The 22418-nt window shown below is 38.9% G+C and overlaps 3 protein-coding genes and 1 non-coding gene across 4 annotated transcripts; 3 read left to right on the top strand and 1 right to left on the bottom strand.

Moving 5' to 3' along the window:
* Positions 1 to 496: 496 nt before the first annotated feature.
* TRNAN-GUU lies at positions 497 to 570 on the bottom strand. Its single transcript has one exon. It is a non-coding gene; the product is annotated as a tRNA-Asn (tRNA).
* A 191-nt stretch (positions 571 to 761) lies between these two features.
* On the top strand, positions 762 to 11620 carry LOC101311313 (brefeldin A-inhibited guanine nucleotide-exchange protein 5-like). Its single transcript, XM_004287638.1, has 34 exons — positions 762 to 916; positions 1017 to 1153; positions 1690 to 1783; positions 1872 to 2124; positions 2400 to 2518; positions 2600 to 2658; positions 2911 to 2968; positions 3049 to 3133; positions 3234 to 3428; positions 3578 to 3636; positions 3746 to 3815; positions 3911 to 3979; positions 4253 to 4375; positions 4453 to 4506; positions 4538 to 4671; positions 4800 to 4896; positions 4999 to 5097; positions 5220 to 5420; positions 5525 to 5635; positions 5709 to 5893; positions 6111 to 6737; positions 6878 to 7295; positions 7439 to 7678; positions 7789 to 7912; positions 8007 to 8155; positions 8559 to 8915; positions 9142 to 9308; positions 9395 to 9594; positions 9812 to 9972; positions 10141 to 10257; positions 10374 to 10510; positions 10598 to 10877; positions 10982 to 11077; positions 11215 to 11620. The coding sequence occupies exons 2-34, from the start codon at positions 1042 to 1044 to the stop codon at positions 11275 to 11277; spliced, it is 5313 nt and encodes a 1770-aa protein (XP_004287686.1). The 5' UTR covers positions 762 to 916; positions 1017 to 1041; the 3' UTR covers positions 11278 to 11620.
* A 5580-nt stretch (positions 11621 to 17200) lies between these two features.
* LOC101299330 (glucan endo-1,3-beta-glucosidase 5-like) lies at positions 17201 to 19078 on the top strand. The gene is made up of 3 exons (XM_004288969.1): positions 17201 to 17541; positions 17678 to 18372; positions 18612 to 19078. The coding sequence occupies exons 1-3, from the start codon at positions 17201 to 17203 to the stop codon at positions 19076 to 19078; spliced, it is 1503 nt and encodes a 500-aa protein (XP_004289017.1).
* A 760-nt stretch (positions 19079 to 19838) lies between these two features.
* On the top strand, positions 19839 to 22334 carry LOC101311028. Its single transcript, XM_004287637.1, has 6 exons — positions 19839 to 20438; positions 20522 to 20619; positions 20738 to 20762; positions 21303 to 21423; positions 21513 to 21647; positions 21803 to 22334. The coding sequence occupies exons 1-6, from the start codon at positions 20021 to 20023 to the stop codon at positions 22005 to 22007; spliced, it is 1002 nt and encodes a 333-aa protein (XP_004287685.1). The 5' UTR covers positions 19839 to 20020; the 3' UTR covers positions 22008 to 22334.
* The last annotated feature ends 84 nt before the right edge of the window (positions 22335 to 22418 follow it).

The following is a 22418-nucleotide window of genomic DNA, read 5'->3' as shown; positions in this document are numbered from 1 at the left end:
TAATAAGCTATATACAGCTAGATTAAGAAGATAAAAGAAAAAAATAGAAGATAAAAGAAAAAAATATCCAACGCCGGGATTCGAACCCGGAAATTCTCAATTCCATATAAGTGGTTTTGTCTCATGAGCTACGTTGGATTACTTTGATAATGCTCAACGTAAAATGTTAACAAGCATGCAAATCTAGATTAAGAGATAAAAGAAAAAGAATTCCAGCGTTGGGATTCGAACCCGGAAATTCTCAATTCCATATAAGTGGTTTTGTCTCATGAGCTACGCTGGATTACTTTGATAATGCTCAACGTAAAATGTTAATAAGCATGCAAATCTAGATTAAGAGATAAAAGAAAAAGAATTCCAGCGCCGGGATTCGAACCCGGAAATTCTCAATTCCATATAAGTGGTTTTGTCTCATGAGCTACGCTGGATTACTGTGATAAGGTTTAACATAAAATATTTATAACCCATGCTATATAAAGAAGATAAAAAAACAATTCGCTAGAAGGAGGGTTCGAACCTCCGACCTTGTGGTTAACAGCCACACGCTCTAACCAGCTGAGCTATTCCAGCAACTTGCCCTTATGTTACTAAAAGATATAAAAAACTATTATTTTTGTGAATACGTAAAAGGAAATCTGAATCAGCTTCATTTCTAGTTGCGCGAAGTCTCGTAGACCCCAAACCCGCGGAGTCTGTAGAGACGAAGTTCCGGGTTCTGCAACTCCGCTCTCTCTTCTCTTCTTCTCTACTCCACCACCACCTTTACTCTTCACTCCTCTCCACCACTCCTCAGATCCATCTCCTTCCACTCCGTCCTCTCCAGATCTCACCTCACCAGCTCACCTCCTCTCACCTCTCCGCTCCACACTCCACCTCATTCACATTCTCATCGTCTTCACCAATCTCACCTCCTCAGGTAACGCATTTCTCTCTGCGATTCTGTTATTATTGAACGCGGAATCTGTGAGTGTGATCCGAATTTGTGCTGACGGATCGTGATTTGATCCGAATTGCAGGTGATTTTGAGAGCCGGAGGTGAAGATGGCGGGAGGCGCGGCCGGCGGCTTCGTGACGAGAGCGTATGAGTCCATGCTCAAGGAGTGCTTGCCGAAGAAGCATCCCGATCTTCAGAAGGCTATTCAGGCTTATTTAGGTATTCTTATCCTTCCTTCCCTATCTACATTTTCATTGTGCATGTAGCTGAGTTTGTGCGATTCGAGATTCGGAGCTATAGAGTTTGATTTTGAATTTAGGTGAGGTCGAATTTAGTGTTATGAGGGAATATGTGAGCTTAGGAATGAGTTTATGGTGTTGTTATAGTTCTCTAGATTTTGTAGTGTAGGAAACTCTAGAGTTCTCTAGATTTTGTAGTGTAGGAAACTCTAGTGTTAGCGGAAGGCGAAACAAGCAAATGACTGTTGAGTGTTTTTAGCTTTGATGTGTAGTAGTTCGATTCAGTGCTTGTGGATATGGAAGAATGAAAGCTGAGTTGTCTGTGTTGTTAGTGTACCTTTTGTTTTCCTGTTTTACAATTGTTAGTGAAGACTGGAGAGGAGATGTTATTCTTCTCGCAAACGACTTGATGTCAGTCGCTCTTTGATAGCGTGCTGTAATTACAGCCTGTGTTTGTTATAGAAGAACCAGTGATCTTTCTGTTCCTCATATGCCTTTGTTCTTTTGTGTCTTTAGACAATGCGAAAGAAGTCAATCAGGCTCAACAAACCGTTCCACAGCCTGCTCCAAGTGAGAAGACTCAAGCTACTCCTTCAGACGGTGATGGAAGGTAGATTGATTATTTGCAGCATGCATTATCGACGTTGTCAGACATATATCTACTAGTTTTGACTTTTGGAATTGCTTCCATTTTGTAGTTCTCTTGAAACGGAAGGTGAAGCTGCAAAGACTGGTGCAGAACCAGGTCAGTCTCAAACGTCCTCAAACACTGCCGAGGAGGCAGATTCTGTTGGCAGGCCAGCGAGCACAAGTGGAACTGTTTCGACTGTCCTAGCAACTGCTGGGAACACCTTAGAAGGCACTCAGGCGGAGCTTGTTTTGAGTCCCCTGCGACTTGCATTTGATACAAAGAACTTGAAAGTTCTAGAACCTGCTCTGGATTGTCTTCATGTATGCATCGTCACTTTTTGTTGTTTTGTCAATGTTTTTTTGTTTAGCATCATTTTCTTTTAAAATAGTAATATCTTTTGGAGCCAAACATAATAAAAATAGTAATAGTAATTATTATTATTATTATTTTTTACGTACACAAAAAGTTCTTTGTTTTATACCCTATAAATGATTGACCATGGCTTCATTATCTAACGATATAATTTCGTGTTGAGATCTATAATATGCAAACCTACATCACTAACTGACTAGTCCTTCAAATTTCATATGCACAGAAACTCATTGCATATGATCATCTAGAGGGAGATCCTGGTTTAGACGACAAAAGTGTTCCGGTGTTCACTGAGATTTTAAACAGGGTTTGCAGTTGTGTTGACAATAATTCACCTGATAGGTATGTGCCACCCAACTTAATTGTTTTCCTCTGAAAATATGTGGCTTGCTATTCTTGCTGAGTGTAAGAAATGATGTGCAGTACTGTTCTGCAAGTGTTGAAGGTCCTTCTTACTGCAGTGGCATCCACAAAGTTTAGAGGTATGTTATCAGGAAATTACTGGTATCCGGTAGTATTTTTCTAGTTCATTGTGTCTGTCTATCCATGTAGTTTGCTCATGTACATCAGCACTCAGTGTCACTCATGCTTTGTGCAATTGTACATATGCAATCAGCACATTTATATTCTATATGGACGTATGAATGTTTGATACTTGTCTAATTTTTGTTCTCCCTAGAAATTGAAGTGCAAGAAATAGTTCTTACAATCATTAAATATTGTTTCAAATGCAGTACATGGGGAACCTTTGCTGGGAGTTATCAGAGTCTGCTATAATATTGCTCTGCACAGGTACCTATTTTATTTTATTTATAATTAGGTTCCCAATATCAATTTCAAAGCAGCTAATGAATCATAGTTTGAACTTGTAGCAAGAGTCCTGTCAACCAAGCTACATCAAAGGCAATGCTTACGCAGATGATCAGCATCATATTCAGGAGAATGGAGACCGATCCGGTGCGGATTTAAATCCTATATTCTGGATGTTCATTCTCATATTCTGTTTCAATTTAGTTTTTTTTACACTGTATTTTGTAATTTCTCGCAGGACCTTCAGGTTTCATCATCTGCTTCTGTTGGAAATACAGAAGCCATTACAACACAAAATTCAAATACAGAAGCTGAAGAAACTTCTGTGGCAGACCAAAATGAGAAAGAAATGACTCTAGGAGATCAACTTAACCAGGCTAAAGAGACACCCATTGCATCTGTTGAGGAACTTCATAATCTTGCAGGTGGTGCTGACATCAAGGTACATATTATTCTTTAGTAACCCATGTGCTTGGTACCTCATGCACTCTCAAGTGCTGCACTTTCCACCGTTTACTATGTCTCTAATCATGGATAGTTTAGCTTGCGAGGCTTCCTTTGTACTGACATTGTATGTCTTTCAATGTTTAGGGTTTAGAGGCCGTCCTGGACCAAGCTGTGCATCATGAAGATGGCAAAAAGATAACCAGGTTTGGATATGATATTATGCCCTTAAGATATCTTTTTCTTGTATTCCCAACACACCCAGTGTTGCACATTTATTTATAATGCGCCTAACCGATGCTCTATTTTTATAAGAGGGATTGACCTGGAGAGTATGAGCATAGTTCAACGTGATGCTTTACTGGTTTTCCGAACCCTGTGCAAGGTTTGTGTTTTTGTACAATGTCTTTTATTTGTTGAGCCCAAGCAACATGATGCTTCCTATTAGTCATATTTGAATTTCAAAACTTTGTTTTGCAGATGGGCATGAAGGAAGATAACAATGAAGTTACGTTGAAGACGAGGATTTTATCTCTTGAGCTTCTGCAGGTTATATTCGGATCATTTGTGATTTTATGTGCATGCTTTTATGGATAGATGCTCACATACAACACAGTGGATATTATTAAATAACTTGAAAGTTTTGTTTAGATGTAATTTCTCGAACTCATCAAGTATGAGCTTCCTCCTTCCAAGACTAGGGATGGAGAAAAGAAGATAGTATAATCCATGAAGATGACTTCCATGGCATTAACTTATAAAAAGTGCTTTTACTTATTTTTAGTGTTTCTAAAAAATGTGATTTATTGCTTGGTGTTTCAGGGTTTGTTGGAAGGAGTTGGTCATCCATTTACTAGAAACTTCCATTTTATTGATTCGGTGAAAGCATACCTATCGTATGCCTTGTTGCGGGCTTCAGTTTCGCCATCCCCTGTCATATTTCAGGTTTACATATATTCTTCATCTGATTTAGATACATTGTATCTGATTTTTGCTTCTGATCATTAGTTTCCTTCCTGCAGTATGCAACTGGAATTTTTTTAGTGCTTTTGTTGCGGTTTCGAGAAAGTCTCAAGGTGTGTCTATGATCTTCACAAGTACTTACAGAAATTACATCGTCATACTCTGTTCTTTACACCAACAATTTTTATTCAGGGTGAAATAGGCATCTTCTTTCCCTTGATAGTTCTCCGGTCCCTGGATGGCTCGGATCCCATGAACCAGAAAATGAGTGTTCTTAGGTATCGCCTTTCCTGGTTATCATGTTGCTAGTACCTTGTAATGTTACTCTCAATTCCTGCATGGATACTGTGATCACCATGATTTTGACATTTTATTCCCAGTCATCTAATGAGTTGAGTGTTTGCAGGATGGTTGAAAAAGTTTGCAAGGATCCTCAGATGCTTGTAGACATATTTGTGAACTATGACTGTGATCTTGAGGCACCAAACTTGTTTGAGCGGATGGTATAATTTTACCTACACTGTTTCCCAATGATGATCTCAATACTATCCATATATGGTATTGCTGTACATCTAATACTGCAAGGTATTCTGACTCTTAATTAGGTCACAACTCTATCCAGAATATCTCAAGGGACGCAAAATGCAGATCCAAATATGGCTACTGCATCCCCAACTACTTCAATAAAAGGATCATCTCTTCAGGTATGTTTAACGGTGTACTCCTTTCACAGATTCGCTAGTTCATCATATGGTTTCTTGCTCCTATATATTCATTGATGGTAGCACAGGTTCCTGGATGACCCCTTTTTCCTTGACCTTGCCAGTGTCTTGTGAATGTGCTTAAATCACTCGTAGATTGGGAAATGTCACGTGGAGAATCATATAACCAGAGTAAAAATGCTCAGTCTCTGGAAGGAGATGCTTCAGACAGAGAGTCTGTTGATGTGAAAAGCAGGCAAGATATGACCACTAACTTTGAGAAGGCAAAAGCTCATAAGTCTACACTGGAAGCTGCGATCTCTGAGGTAATTGATCAGCTTAACATGATATCCTGATTGTTTTGCTTATATTTAATCACAACTGCTCTGTTTGTACTCTACAACTGATTTGTTGATTTAATATGTTGCAGTTCAACAGGCGACCGGTAAAGGGTGTAGAGTATCTAAGATCAAATAAGTTAGTGGAAAACACACCTAGTTCAGTTGCCCAATTTTTGAGAAGTACTCCCAGTTTGGACAAGGTTGGATTTCTGTTTGTCTCATAGTTATGTTTCTACAGTGATACAGACTTCTTAGTGCTTATCATTTTTGCAGGCTATGATTGGGGAATATTTGGGCCATCATGAAGAATTCCCGCTTTCTGTCATGCATGCTTATGTAGATTCCATGAAATTTTCGGGAATGAAGTTTGATACTGCAATTCGTGAACTTCTCAAAGGATTCCGACTTCCAGGGGAAGCTCAAAAGATAGATCGCATTATGGAAAAGTTTGCAGAAAGGTACTGAGTTTTTCTGTTTTTTATTGTTGTTGTCTGTCGTCTATACTTGTGTGCACAAATCTTCCTTGCATGGTTGTGCACTTGTGCATTTGATTAATGCTTACATAATGCATTATCCTTTATACATCTTTATATAATTTCTGACTGAATAGGCATCTAGCTTGTACTGTGATGTATGCCCTTTTGATTGCTGGACAGTAACACGTTGCATATGCAGATACTGTGCAGATAATCCAGGCCTCTTCAAAAATGCAGATACGGCATATGTTCTTGCATATGCAGTTATTTTGTTGAATACTGATGCGCATAATCCAATGGTATGGCCTAAGATGTCCAAGTCAGATTTCATGCGCATGAATGCTACTGAAGATCCAGAAGATTGTGCTCCAAAAGAACTTCTGGAAGAAATCTATGACTCAATTGTTAAAGAAGAGATAAAGATGAAAGATGAGAGTACTAGTCTCGATAAAAGTGGCAAATATAAGCCAGAAGGTGAAGAGAGAGGACGCCTTGTCAGTATTCTTAATCTGGCTCTTCCCAGAAGAACGGTGTCTTCTGATACCAAGTCTGAAAGTGAAGCTATCATAAAGAGAGCACAAGATATATTTAGGAATCAAGGAGCAAAAAGAGGGGTCTTCCATACTACACAGCAAATAGAACTTGTAAGGCCTATGGTAGAAGCTGTTGGATGGCCTTTGCTTGCTACCTTTTCTGTTACAATGGAAGAGGGTGATAATAAGTCGAGGATTGTTCTCTGCATGGAAGGATTTAAAGCAGGAATACACATTACACACGTTCTGGGAATGGACACCATGCGCTATGCATTCTTAACATCTCTCGTCAGGTAAAATAGTTGGGTCATCATATAGATCTATCTGCCTTTCTCTTCTGTTGACCTACATGGAAAGATTCTGTATTCACTGATTTAATCTGTGTAGCAATGTTCATGATGATGCTCATTTCAGCTTTTGGTTTGCTTCTCAGATTTACATTCTTGCATGCTCCAAAGGAAATGCGTAGTAAAAATGTGGAAGCATTGCGGACTCTACTAGCTCTTTGTGACTCAGAGACTGGGTCCCTTCAAGACACTTGGAATGCAGTTTTGGAATGTGTTTCGCGGCTTGAATTCATTAGTTCAACACCTGCTATTGCTGCAACAGTCATGCAGGGATCAAACCAGATCTCAAAAGATGCTGTTCTTCAATCTCTAAGAGAATTGGCAGGAAAACCTTCTGAGCAAGTATTTGTGAATAGTGTTCAGCTTCCCAGCGATTCTGTAGTGGAGTTCTTCACTGCACTCTGTGGTGTATCAGCTGAAGAACTAAAACAAAGTCCAGCTCGGGTTTTTAGCTTGCAGAAACTTGTTGAGATCAGCTACTACAACATGGCTCGTATACGCATGGTATGTTATGTTACTGGAACCTCTTGTCTTGCTGGTAAAAGTTGTATGTTCACTTGAAGATGGTCATCACTAACTATAACTCAGTAAGTGTGATTCAGTTGTGTTCTTCATCGTTTGAACGTTTCCACTAATTTGTCGTACAGGTCTGGGCTAGAATATGGTCTGTTTTGGCAAACCACTTTATTTCAGCTGGGAGTCATCATGATGAGAAAATTGCTATGTATGCGATAGATTCTCTGAGGCAGCTTGGTATGAAGTATCTGGAGCGAGCTGAACTTGCAAATTTCACATTCCAAAATGACATTCTTAAGCCTTTCGTTGTACTTATGCGCAATAGTCGAAGTGAAACCATAAGGGGCCTAATTGTTGACTGCATTGTTCAAGTATGTCTTCATATTTTGCTTTCCTGATTGCACTTTCCGTTTCTTATTGTTATTTTTCTCAATGTACAACTGCTCTGTTGAAAACAAAATTATTCTGCTGTCATTTGCAGATGATAAAATCTAAAGTGGGGAGCATCAAGTCTGGTTGGCGTAGTGTTTTCATGATTTTTACAGCTTCTGCAGATGATGAATTGGAATCTATTGTTGAGAGTGCATTTGAAAATGTCGAACAAGGTATTAATTTATTTTCCTTACTGTGATCTTCATGACGGTGATGGTTTTCCCCGTCCTTACAATATCAATATATCTAATATCCGGAAACTTGCAGTGATCTTGGAACACTTTGATCAAGTTGTTGGAGATTGTTTCATGGACTGTGTCAACTGTCTTATCCGATTCGCCAATAATAGAACTTCACACCGTATAAGTTTGAAGGCTATTGCACTCCTGCGCATATGTGAGGATCGTTTGGCTGAGGTGTGTTGGTCTTTCTTTGTTTTGAAGATATAATGTTAAAATATAAACAGACTAATGGTGACACCGAATCCATAATAATGCCGCTGAAGCTGATAAAGTTAATTACAAAATGATTCCGCTGAGCTTTGTGGCTTTGTCAGTTTGACCTGACACAACACATGCAGTTGTGGGATACTGCACCCATGGTCAAATGATTAGGAAGAAAGACTTTGCCTTTGATGTGATATTTTAATTACTCTCTTCCCATTGAATAACAAAAAACTTCACTGGTATTGGGCTTGGTGGATTTGGTTATTGTGGGTTGTGTGGATGCCTATGGTTTTTCAGTTGCTTCTGGCTTATTGGTACCCTGTCTATTTGCTATCCGGACATTCCTGTTTAACCTTTGGTCTGTCCAATTCAGGGTCTTATACCTGGTGGTGCTTTGAAGCCTATAGAAGATAATGATACAACAAACTTTGATGTGACTGAGCATTATTGGTTCCCAATGCTGGCTGGTCTGTCTGACCTGACATCAGATACAAGGCCAGAGGTCAGAAGCTGTGCGCTTGAAGTTTTATTTGATCTACTGAATGAGAGAGGTAACAAGTTCTCCTCATCCTTTTGGGAGAGCATCTTCCATCGTGTCTTGTTTCCCATATTTGACCATGTAAGACATGCTGGAAAGGAAAGCTCGGCTTCTTCTGATGAGGAATGGTTCCGTGAAACAAGCATTCACTCACTTCAGTTGCTGTGCAACCTTTTCAACACTTTTTACAAGGTAGGTTTGAGATAAAAACTAGCTTTATAAATTGAATTGTTGCTTGTTTTGTGAAGAATTATCCATTTTTAGGGGAAATAAATGTGGATTTGTAATTTTCGAACCTGTAGTAAATCGAATGGAGACTGATTTTCAATTTATTGGCTTTGGAGGTATAAGAAGGGTTTTATAAATTTTAAGCTGGTGTTTGGAAATTAGTGTGACTGACAGTCTTTCCCATGCGCAGGAGGTATGTTTCATGTTGCCACCACTACTCAGTCTACTGTTAGATTGTGCCAAAAAGACTGATCAAGCTGTGGTTTCGTTATCTCTGGGTGCACTGGTGCATCTAATTGAAGTTGGAGGACATCAATTTAGTGAGAGTGATTGGGATACATTATTGAAAAGCATAAGGTGTGTATCTCTTATTATCTGGAAATCTTTTCTGGTCATTCTAATTCTGATTAATTATCTATTCTACTGATCTTGTTGTTATTCAGAGATGCTTTGTACACAACGCAACCACTTGAACTGTTAAATGCCTTGGGTTTTGAGAACCTGAAGAATGAGAGGACGTTAAATTTAGAGGTCAATTCCGGTGGTCCTTCTTTAATGTCTGACTATGATGGGGGAGACTATGATAGAAATCCAAATGCATCAGTTGAATCAGGGGTGCAAATGAACTTGGATGGATCTGAAGGTCAGATTTTTGAAATTATATATGAATTTTCATGTTTACCAAAATGGCTTTTGTTAACGTTCAAATTCTAAGACTGCTTTTATGGTAGTTTTCATTCATCAGACATAGAACTTGAGGAGTCAATGATGTTTAAACCAACTCTTTATGAATGTAGATTATGAGTTTTTGTTGATGAATGACTTGAATTTTATTTTAATTTTTTTTTTCTGTCTTGTAGGCCTTAACTCACCGTCAGGAAGTGCTTCAAAATCTGCTGATGATGAAAACCTCCAACGTAGTCAAACAATTGGTCAAAGAATTATGGGTAACCTCTTTCTCAGAAATCTTTCATCTAAGCCCAAGAGTTCTGATGCTTCAGTACCATCTTCTCCAGTTAAGGTATAATGTTACAGCATATTACTTCTGCTAATCTTGTTACACAGATTACAACCCAGATTTTATGGCTTTGTCGTTCTTTTTTGTGGTCTAGATTTTATGGCTTTGTCATGTGTGTTTCAGCACATGTTTTGATTGCTATTTGTCGTGTCTTTTTGATATGCTGCATAGGTTGCTGATGTTGCTGAACCTGATATCAAAGATGAGGAGGAAAGCTCTGTATTGGGAACTTGTAGGGGCAAATGCATTACTCAATTATTACTTCTGGGAGCCATTGATAGTATCCAGGTCTGTTTTTATTTCTCTCTCTCTCTCTCTCTCTCTCTCTCTCTCTCTCCCTCTAAATCCTAAACTTTTAAATCTTCAAGAACTTTTTGCTAATATAACCACTATATAATTTGCAGAAGAAATACTGGAGCAAGTTGAAAGCACCACAGAAGATTGCTATATTGGACATTTTGTTGTCTGCATTAGAATTTGCAGCTTCCTACAATTCATATACAAATCTCAGAACACGCATGCACCAAATTTCTGATGAGAGGTAGGATGAAAATTTGTGTGCAAGTACTTTTCTGTGAAATTTATCTCCTTCAAGAACATAGTTTCTGACTATCCAACCATTGGACAGGCCACCTTTGAATCTTCTTCGCCAAGAGTTAACAGGAACTTGCATATATCTGGACATCTTACAGAAAGCAACTTCCCAGTTTCCTGCCAATCAAGAGGGACTTGCAGAAACTAATGATTCAAGCGCTGAAGAGAATGTTGAAGGATTAGCGGAAGACAAACTTGTGTCTTTCTGCGAACAAGTACTCAGGGAGGCATCTGAGCTGCAGTCCAGTTCTGGAGATGTGACTAATATGGATATTCACCGTGTTCTGGAGTTACGATCTCCAATAATTGTTAAGGTATGAACTGTTAACGGCTGTCTTTTTTTCTTTCTACCAAAATGGCTTATGGTTGCCTCCTTCATATTACAGATGTAAATTTTCTTACTGTATTGACTTTTCAGGTGCTCAAAGGCATGTGCTTTATGAACCCACAGATTTTCAGAAGACATCTGAGAGACTTCTATCCTTTGCTTACAAAACTTGTATGCTGCGACCAGGTAATCTCCTATTTCCTTGTTTGTTAATTCAATACTGCCATATTCATGCTTTGATGCTTCACTTCAACAGTTAATCATTTACTAATTAGAGATTAGGATATGTTTGGGGAAACTTATAATTGCCTTCATTTCTTCAGATGGATATTCGTGGAGCTCTCGGTGATCTGTTTAGGGCACAACTGAAAGCACTACTGCCCTAGCTGCTGTTTCCTTTTCTCGCCACCTTGACTAGCGTCCCAAACATCAGGATCACCGCTTCAAGTCTCTATACACTGATTGTCTAATTTTGTTCGGCTAATATTCTTTCTCCTTTGCCTATAAATATCATTTTCTTCGTATAGAGGTATATGATCTTATTTCAAATTTCACCTTCCCCAGTAAATTTTGTTGTAATGATGTTAATGTAGAAAAGGAAGTAAACAGAAAGGGGAGAACATAGATTTGAGTCGGGTTTATAGTCATCATTTTTGTTATTATTTAATGTAAGTATCTCTGATTAAATACCCAGAAATAGATACCAGTTATGAAAGCTATTTGTTCGTCCTAAATAATGTTTGATAAACTAAATGAAAAGTTCTTATGGTGGTTTCTAACAAGGAATAGCAGAAGAGTTTTTCTATTTGGTTAGTTTGTTACAAAGTGAAGGGAGATCACTAAAGGGACTTTACCTGTGCAGCTTTTATAGGTAGGAAAAGTGCATTCCTTCTGTGTTGGTTTTCGTTTCCCATCCAAGAAACACTAGCACCAAAATATGGTTTACAACCTGAAGACTCAGGTCACCTTGGTTTCCAGCAGATACCGGATGCCAACACACAAGGAAATCCCCTTAATACTTTACATTTTGGTCTGATTTACACCAGCATTATCTCGTGCAGCATCACAACAACCCAAATGCAAATACCGACCATGATCAGCCTTCTTCAAACCCTCCCCAGCACTAAGAAAACAGACACAGAAGATGGTCCGTTCAAATTTTGTCCAGGTTGAATATAGTGAGTTAGTGACATTAGTAAATTTGTCTGACTAGGATTGAGATAAGCATCGGTACTTGCTTTGTGAGTCACATTTTTTTCTAATTGACATTTCTACACCTTTGTTCATGACATTTCTCCACCATATATGCCTGCATTACAATATATACATGAATTCAAAGGCTAAATGACAATATGTTGCAGGGGGTTGCACAACATATCACTTCGCTTTATTTTTCCTTCCAGTTCTAATAGATAAACTCAGGAAAGTCAGTTTTTTTTTTCTTTTTTCTTTTTTATTCGCCATGTGTTTTGGTGGGTGGGTAACATTTACAATACTCTATTTGCCAGCGAATTGCTTAACTATAGCTACACTATTCATTTTTCGGAAATTACCATTTTGTCTTTTCTTTTACTTATTTACAAAACTGCCTCTACAGTCTTGAAAATTACCAATGTGCCCCTGTTTTTATTTTATTTAATATTTAAAGAACTATAAATGAGTGGCCAGCTCAATTATCGTTATGTCCTCTAATTTCGGTTATTTTCAAAAACTACTCTCTCTCTCTCTCTCTCTCTCTCTCTCTGCGGGTGAGCTCTCTAGTGAGACACTATAAACCCATTGATGGGAGCAAAAAGCATTGCTATCACTATAAAGTCAATTTGGTTAACCAGCACAGTTCATTCATGATTTGTGAATTGCTGCTGTTTAAAAATGTTTTCTGACGATCACAATTTAACAATGACTTTGTCATATTTAAAGGTATGCAAGAAATAAAATGATATAGCTTCTAAGTCCAGTTGGTTCTTTATGATACCAATTAATTTGATTATAATATTGGAGGAAACTAATTATAGTTAGGAAAAGTGCATTCCTTCCGTGTTGGTTTTTGTTTCCCATCCAAGAAACACTAGCACCAAAATATGGTTTACAACCTAAAGACTCAGTTCACCTTGGTTTCCAGCAGATACTGCATGCCAACACACAAGGAAATTCCCCTTGATACTTTTTGGTCTGATTTACACCAGTATTATCTCGCGTAGCATCACAACAACCCAAATGCAAATACCGACCATGATCAGCCTTCTTCTTCAAACCCTCCCCAACACTAAAAAAACAGACACAGAAGATGGTCTGTTCAAATTTTGTCCAAGTTGAGTGAGTTAGTGACATTAGTAAATTTGTCTGACTAGGATTGAGACAAGCATCGGTACTTGCTTTGTGAGTCACATTTTTTTCTAATTGACATTTCTGCACCTTTGTTCATGACATTTCTCCACCATATATGCCTGCATTACAATATATACATGAATTCAAAGGCTAAATGACAATATGTTGCAGGGGGTTGCACAACATATCACTTCGCTTTATTTTTCCTTCCAGTTCTAATAGATAAACTCAGGAAAGTCAGTTTTTTTTTCTTTTTTTCTTTTTTATTCGCCATGTGTTTTGGTGGGTGGGTAACATTTACAATACTCTATTTGCCAGCAAGCTGCTTAACTGTAGCTACAATGTTTATTTTCCAAAAATTACCATTTTGTCCCTTCTTTCGCTTATTTACAGAATTGCCACTACAGTCTTGAAAATTATCAATGTGCCCCTGTTTTTATTTTATTTATAAAACTATCATTCAATTATCGTTATGTCCTCTAATTTCGGTTATTTACAAAATTGCCCATCTCTCTCTCTCTGCAGAGTGCGGGTGAGCTCTCTAGTGAGACGCTATAAACCCATTGATGGGAGCAAAAAACATTGCTATCACTATAAAGTCCATCTGGTTAACCAACATAGTTCATTCATGATTTGTGAATTGCTGCTGTTTAAAAATGTTTTCTGACGATCACAATTTAACAATGACTTTGTCATATTTAAAGGTATGTAAGAAATAAAATGATATAGCTTCTAAGTCCAGTTGGTTTTTTATGATACAAATTAATTTGATTATAATATTGGAGGAAACTAATTATATTAACAATAACATATTTGTCCTGGGATTCCTTATGGATGATCTGCGTGAAGGACTGAGGATGGCATCGGCTGCTAGTTTGTCTTTTGTCCGCCGAACTGCTAACATAGCTGCCCACTCTTTGGCGTAGGCTGCTTTGCATACTAGAATGAATTTGGGTTTCTCTATTGTACCTCCTCTATTTGTTGAGGAGCTTATTTTTAATGAATGTAATGATTCTTGATCAATGAAGTAAATTCATTCTTTGAAAAAAAAAAACAATAAGAATATATTTAATGTCATTTTATTGTGAAAAGTTCGAAGGATTTAGCTATTCTAGTACAAACTAGTCTTCTGAGGGCTATTAAAGATGCATCAATGCAACATATTGCAGAAACTTTAGTGGTAACAAGTGTGTTCATTCTATAAAATTGAGAATATACCTTCAAAGAAAATGAGAACTTGTTGTTGTCTCGCTTCAAGATTTTAAAAAGTTCTGCAGTAGCTGTAGGGCTAAGACTACGATTACTTTCTGTACCATAAATGGTACATGTCGTCCCAGAAACTGTTTGCCCATATGCAAATATATGCACACATTGTATCCATCTACGGCAGATTGTACCAAATACTGCGTTAGGTCAAGATAAATTGTTAATACAAATTCCACATTCACAAGGAGTCGGGATTCCTATAAGTCACAACACACTATACAGTGCATCCGTGAAGGAAGGAAAACAAAGTTCCGATCCTGGGTCGTCGATCTGAAACCAGGATATCAAGGCTAGGCTTACTCAGATTGAGGTATGGGTTATATATGTTAATGTTATCGCTTTGATTTCACCAACTACTATCAACTGCTGATTACGATAAACATACAGAATGAAATCTTATCATGTTAATTCGATCGGTCTTTATAGTTCCAAATGTTTCATTGATTTTTTTCAAAAGAAATTGGTGTATACATGATAAGAGTTTTCTTTTAGTTTCCTAAATCTCTCTTTCGATTCATCCAGATATATACATGGTGCCGAGTAGCAATGCAAACCCTGATAACAAAAGGCTCAAAAAGCAAGACCATGAGCAGGTTGATCAAAACGCCATGGCCGCGGACACATTGCTACCTCACCTTCCAGACCTTATTCTTGAAAAGATTTTCCGACTCATTCCCACAAAACTTGCCATACGCTCAAGCATTGTTTCCAAACAATGGGCAAGCGTGTGGTCTTTGGGAGTCCCCTTCTTATATTTCGATGACGAGGGAGAATCCGATGACCGCAGGAAGCTGTTGTTCATGGACTTCTTTGAAACATTTTGAGAGAACCAAGCTGTTGGAGTTGGACAGGTTCATGCTTCGAATGAGATATGATTCTCAAGTAATAGACTCGACAAGATTAGACAAGTGGTTTAGTTTTGTGGTTGATAGACGCGCCAAGGAGTTATATATCAGCATTCGAAGTTCAGTCGTCAAAGAAACCACATACAACTGCATACCCCATACCATTCTCAATGCGCAATATCTTACTCATCTGAATCTGCAGCATGTCCGAATACCGGAGAGTACTGATCTGATAAGCCTCCCGTTGTTGAAAATTATGACCCTATACGCTGTGTTGTTTGATTGCAACATGGATTTCGATAGATCACTATGGAAGGGCTGTCCTTCCATATATCAAGCATTTGTTGCTAGTTTCGTGTTCTTTTAGCTCAGTTGGGGATGGGTGCCGCATTGCTGTCAATAATTCCAGTCTTGAATTCTTGCAGGTTACATATTGCGAGTGCATGTATTTTAACGTTGAAGCTGAAAACCTTGAATCTTTTGTATTCATTTGAGTATTTCCTCAACTAAGTTCAATCTACTTGAGTGATGAATGCGTCAAGTTGAAAAATATCGGTGTTTGTGCTCACCATTCGGACAAGACTAGCTTCAGAATGCCCGGAAAATGTCCACATAATTTGAAGGCCATTATTGATATTCCAAATCTCCTACATCTTACATACAATGGTTATTTGCTGACTAATGATGTAATCTCTGTGAACGCTCGAAAGCGATTTGATGCAAGTCTCACGCTTAATTGGGATGATGATGACCAAGGTCTAGAACCCCCAAGGACACATTTTCCAACTTGGAGAAATCTTCTTCAAAACTTTAGTTGCTGCAATGAAGTAGAGCTAGATATCCGTCATGATGCCGTTGCTAGAGCTCTCACATTTCCAGAAAATTTCAGGAAGACATTCTCTCCACCGTTACTTCATATCCAGCGTTTAAAGGTCTTCATTGTGCGTCTTCGTTGTCCGCAAACAATGGCCGGAATTTCTGCCTTCACGGACTCTTTGCGTTGGATGGCACCAAATGCACTTATTTCATTAGCTTACTGGGACTATGGTGAGTTTGATTCGGACTATGGTGAGTTTGATTCTTCAGGAGAAGATGAATAATTATTCGTTTTATTTCTTTTAAACATCGGTTCATTTTCGTTCCAAACTCAATTGACAATGATGGTATATCCTATTTAGTATTTACTGTATGTCATATAGCTCCACATTTGAATTCAGTACAAGTTTTGATGAGGTTATATTGTAAAAAGATGATGAGACAAGTAGAAGCATGTAATATGTCAGTTGTGAAAGCTATTTGTTCGTCCTAAATTATGTTGATAGTACTATTCAAAAAGTTCTTACGGTGGTTTCTAACAAGGAATAGCATAAGACTTTTTATTTGGTTAGTTTGTAACAAAGTGAAGGGAGATTACTAAAGGGACTTTTCCCTTTGCAGCTTTTATAGGAGAGCGTATTCAGCGCACCTGGGTGCGCCGCGCATCCGTCCATCTCCGCCGTCCATTTGACGCGGACTTTTGACTTTTTCAAAATGGACGGCAGAGATGGACGGGTGCGTGGCGCACCCAGGTGTCGCTGTATAATTTTCGCTTTTATAGTTAGGAAAAGTGCATTCCTTCTGTGTTGGTTTTCGTTTCCCATCCAAGAAACACTAGCACCAAAATATGGTTTGCAACAAGTTCACTCTATTCTTTTCTTGATGGATTATTCTTCCTAATGTAATAAGCTCAGAAGCCATTCAAACGGGTTGTTCCTTATGTGATTCCTTTACCTTTCCTCTCCTAAAAGTCATTTTCCCTCCTTTTAGGTCTGTTAAATCCAAAGCAGTGTGCTTCCTATCTTACAAACCATATTGAAAGTCATACGGAAACATGGGTTTTCGTTACCTGTATGTTTTGTTGCTCTGCTTATTTAGTGAAGGTCTTTTGAGAGGCGTTCATGGTGGCTTTGCATGCAACTGGGGAACCCAGGCGACACACCCATTGCCACCTACTATAGTTGTGAAGCTTTTGAAGGACAATGGGTTCAGCAAAGTGAAGCTATTTGAAGCTGATCCTGGGGCGCTTGAAGCTCTAGGAAATTCCGGTATCCAGGTTATGCTGGGAATACCGAATGAGTTCCTGGCAGCACTCGCAAGTACTGTTACAATTGCTGAGACGTGGGTGTATCAGAATGTCTCGAACTACATATCCAAATACGGAGTTGATATAAGGTAAAAGACTAAAAGCTTTGATGCTCTAAATTTGATGCTAGGCATTTTTTTACTACTATAGCTACAAGTTCGTTCTAAGAACATATTGAGAAAACATGTTCAAACTCAATTTTATTTGACATGTCAATCTATCTAGGTATATTGCTGTAGGAAATGAACCATTCCTCAAAACCTACAAAGACACATTCCTCAAAACAACATTTCCAGCACTCCAAAACATTCAAGCAGCCCTCATAAAGGCCGGGCTAGGGAGACAAGTGAAGGTCACCGTTCCACTCAATGCGGACGTCTACCAGACCGACACCGGTCTTCCCTCTGGTGGCGACTTCCGGTCCGACATCCACAGCCTCGTGCTCTCCATCATTAAGTTCCTAAGTGACAATGGGGGTGCTCTCACTATCAATATCTACCCATTCCTTAGTCTCCAAGCTGACCCTGACTTCCCTAAAGAATATGCCTTTTTTGACAACGGTGCAAAACCTGTTGTGGATGGCTCCATTTCCTACACCAATGTTCTTGACGCCAATTTTGATACTTGCATTGCTGCCCTGGAAAAGAATGGCTTCCCCTCTTTGCCTGTTATTGTCGGAGAAATAGGGTGGCCGACTGATGGTGACCCCAATGCTAACGTAGAAGACGCAAGAAGGTTCAATCAAGGCCTTTTGGGTCGTATAGTTGCAGGGCAAGGCACCCCAAAGAGGTCAACCCCGCCTGACATATACATATTCGGACTCATTGATGAAGATGCCAAGAGCGTCCAACCTGGAAATTTTGAGCGGCATTGGGGCGTCTTCAACTATGATGGATCACTTAAATACTTCTTGGATATAGGTATATTCTTCGAGACTTTGGTAATGTTTTTGAAATTTTTCGATATTTTCTGAGTAGTTTCATTCATTTCTTTCATCTAGATTGAGATTATATGATTTATATCAAGGGTAATCTTCCTTTGCGTGCTATGTAGTTGAAACGTTATGTTTCATTCAAAAAAAGAAATGTTATGTTAGTACTTGGTACAATTTGACAATCCTCAACATTGGTGCTAACTTTGACATGTACCTTGAACACAGGCAATGGAAAAGCTATGGTCGCGGCTAAAGGAGTGCAATACTTGGCAAGACAATGGTGCATAATGTCACCTACAGCAAGCACTTCCGACCCCAATTTGGCCGGCAGCATCAACTATGCTTGCTCTTATGCCGATTGCACTAGTCTTGGATATGGTTCTTCTTGCGGAATGCTTGACGCAAGGAGCAATGCTTCTTATGCTTTCAATATGTACTACCAAACCAAGGACCAACGCAAAGATGCGTGCCAATTCTCGAATCTTTCGATCACCACAAATGTCGATCCATCTCCAACGTCGAGTGGCCAGAACACGACTTGTCGATTTGAGATCATGATCGATCTGTCCAAGCACCAGAAAGCTCCTAGACGGCCTCCTTCTTCAGTGGCTGCAGGACTTAGTGAGCATAGCTCCCAAACAGTTGTGATGGCATTACTTGTCCTTGTATTATTGTCCACATTGATCATCTAAGTTTTAAGTGTCCACATTGTCCGAATTGGACTTCCTTATGGAGTTGCACTTCCTTGAATCATTTGTCCTCAATCAATCAAGTAGTGATACGTAACATTTTTTTCTCGCACCTATTTTTAAATTTTTTTAGAAAAGTGATACTGTTGCATAAATTTGAGCTTCTTAAAACTAGAAACGTGTCATTATTACTTATTTATGTATTTCCTTATGTTCATAAAGAAAATGAATGCAGAGATGTAAAACTTCAAGTAACTCTCCATTATCACTTCTTTTACTTGCATTTTCATCTCCATCTTTTACAATCTACACCATCACGCATCAACCAACAACAAAAAATCAGTGGAATCATAGGCCCAAGGCTCAAGAATGCCAAAACAAACAAACGACCTTTTCATCTAACCATACAAAATCGATTCCCCAATACCCGAGGAATCCCAATATTAGCATAAAAATTTCCATGGCCAAAGAAAACCCAGACATCAAAATCGAGAAAAACAAAAAAAGAAAAAGACACGGATGGCCATCGCCAAAACGGTGCCGGAAAGTCAGTCCATCCAACACCGTCCGATCCTCCATCTCTGGGCCCCACTCCCCATCCAACAAACAAATGATGAAAAAGGAGGGAACGTGAATCATAAATCTATCCCGGATTTTCGCTTAAACCAATAATTTTATTTTATTTTTCTCAAAAAATCAAAATTAAAATTAAAGTTACAAACTTTTTTTTATATATGATTGGCTCAGAGTTGCAGGGTTTCTCGGAGCACGAAGCCATGAATATACGGTATATACCCAACCCCACTTAGAAAACAAAGTCTCAAGCTTTTCGCGTTCTGGGTGGGTTTTGAATTTCGAAAGTGTTTTAGGGTTTTTCTGGGTCCAATCAAATCAAATCAATCAATGGTGGTTGGAGTGTGACTGGGTTTTGTTTTGGGAATCGTTATGTTGGTTTTGAAACGTCAAGGCGCCGTTAACTACCTCACACACCCTTCAAAGCTCCGACCTTTATTACCTCCTCCTCGTCTTCCTCCTCGATTCACCTCTATGGCCGCGTACTTGTACGGCCATAACTGTAAGGGATTCCACGCCCAATCCCCGATTCCTCAGCCGCCGCAGAAGCCCTGCTGGCCGTTGGATCGACTCGCGTGGCGGATTCGGAATCAGAGTAGAGGTGATTTGAGCGTCAAGTGTTGTGTTGGGAGTGAGAACAAAAGATTGAAGAGTAATGCTGTAAGGGACGTGGATTTGGAGATACGGAGATCCGGGGAGGTTAGGTTTCCGGGGAGGAAGATTAACGGGTTTCATAGTCAGAGTTTGTTGGGGAGGGAGAAGATTGTGGTGGCGGTTGATGTGGATGAGGGTATGGAGGTTCACTTGTTTTGTGGTTTGGTTTGTTTTCGATGATATGTGATTGATGTTGTGTTTGTATGTTTGGGTGTGCAGTTCTGGGGAACTTTGTGTCGGCGCTCAACAGGTTCATTGCTGATCGTTACGCGGCGAACCATTCGGTTTCGGAGTACCATGTGTATGAGTTCTTCAAGGTATTGAGCTAATGGATTAGTGCTATATGATGTCAGGGTGTCTTGTTGGTTTTGCATATTGTGACATGTTTACGTTTTAGTGAGCATATTGTGATGGATGGTATTGTTTCTGTTGCAGATATGGAATTGTTCCCGTGATGAAGGTACTGATACTGTGCCCATTATCCTTTTTACTGTCCTGCATTGTAATGTGGTTACATAATCATTGTCATTATGATCAGCATTTTATGATGTTAGAGGACATGTAGGAGGTCTTCAGAAAAGAAAAAGAAAAAAATAGAGGACTTTTAGCAGCTAATGTAGTTGACCTTCTACATAAAATGAATTACATCTTGGTTCGGGTCATATTTGAATCTAAAATGAATCACCAGATTCTCTTGATGTGAAGGTCAAATCTTCGGGTGCATAACTGTTGATGTAATCAGACATTTGACTTGACCAACTGGATGTCTTAGAATAAAGTAATCTCTTAGTTCTGTGAACCTTTTTAACATGGATCGTATGGTTATGTTTTATATTTCATGTAGGTAGATATTTAAAGTAGAAACTAATGACCTGATTATGGGTTTGATTCTGCTTTCTAGACTTGTACCTGCAATGTTATACCCTGTTATATCTTTCATCAAGTCTTGAAAATATTTAGGTGGTTGATATTATATATATATATATTTTTTTTTTTACAGCCGATCTACGTGTTCACGAGTTCTTTAAAACACCATATTTCAAGACTGGGATCCATCCACTCCCTGGTGCTAAGGAGACACTTCATAAGTTGTCAGGATTTTGTAACCTGTCAGTTGTGACGTATGTACAATTAGCTGAGTTCCTTTCATATTGATTATGTTTACCTGAGCATGGACTAACATGTTTCGGCATGTATGCAAAATTAAAAGGTCTCGTCAGAATGCAATCAAGGACCATACAATTCAATGGATTGAAAGTCATTTTCCAGGACTATTTCAGGAGATTCACTTTGGGAACCACTTTGCTCTACATGGAGAATCAAGGCCTAAGTCAGAAATATGCAGGTATGTTACAGATTCTACAGTCCAAAGTGGATGTGGTGTTCAAATATCCTTTTCCCCAAACCAAAATTGTATGGTGCATGTTTGCATGCTTGCTCATTTTGTGGAGTACCTTATAGTATCACTACAGGCTCTATTCTGATGATATGGATTTGCAGGTCTCTAGGAGCAACGGTTCTGATTGATGACAATCCAAGATATGCACTTGAATGTGCCGAAGTTGGGATCAGGGTTCTACTTTTTGATTTTGAGAACTCATATCCCTGGTGCAAGACCGATTCTGTTGATCTACATCCCCTGGTGACCAAGGTTCATAACTGGGAAGCAGTGGAGAAGCAATTAATGGCATGGGTTACTTCGTAGGTTTTTTCTGACATCTTACAAGATTGATCACTAGTTTGTCATGATACGTTGCGCTCATTCTAATGCTTGGCAAGCACCTCATGGAAAAAAGCAAACCTGTATTAGTCTTGATTAAGAAGCTTTATGAAGTCCAGGCAAATAGGTTTGGTTTTTCTGGTGAAAACTGTCGTAGGATAATGATGAGAGGTGAAGAAAAAAAAAACGATTCCCTCTTCAGAGTCCCTTGGGACTAGTTCTCAGATTGATACTTATGATGGAAGGCGCACACTAATGGTATTTGCCAGATAACACAATGTCAACTGGTCTAGCCAGGACTGGTTTTTGTTCATTATCTTTTTATATTTAGGAAGAGAGTAGGGGCTAAAGGGAAAACTCAAAAGAGATGTATATATGGACGATGGCGAAATTAAT

Source organism: Fragaria vesca, linkage group LG1 (assembly GCF_000184155.1).
Source record: "Fragaria vesca subsp. vesca linkage group LG1, FraVesHawaii_1.0, whole genome shotgun sequence".
In the NCBI taxonomy this organism is placed as follows: Eukaryota; Viridiplantae; Streptophyta; class Magnoliopsida; order Rosales; family Rosaceae; genus Fragaria; species Fragaria vesca.
This window is presented reverse-complemented; position numbering and strand designations above follow the sequence as displayed.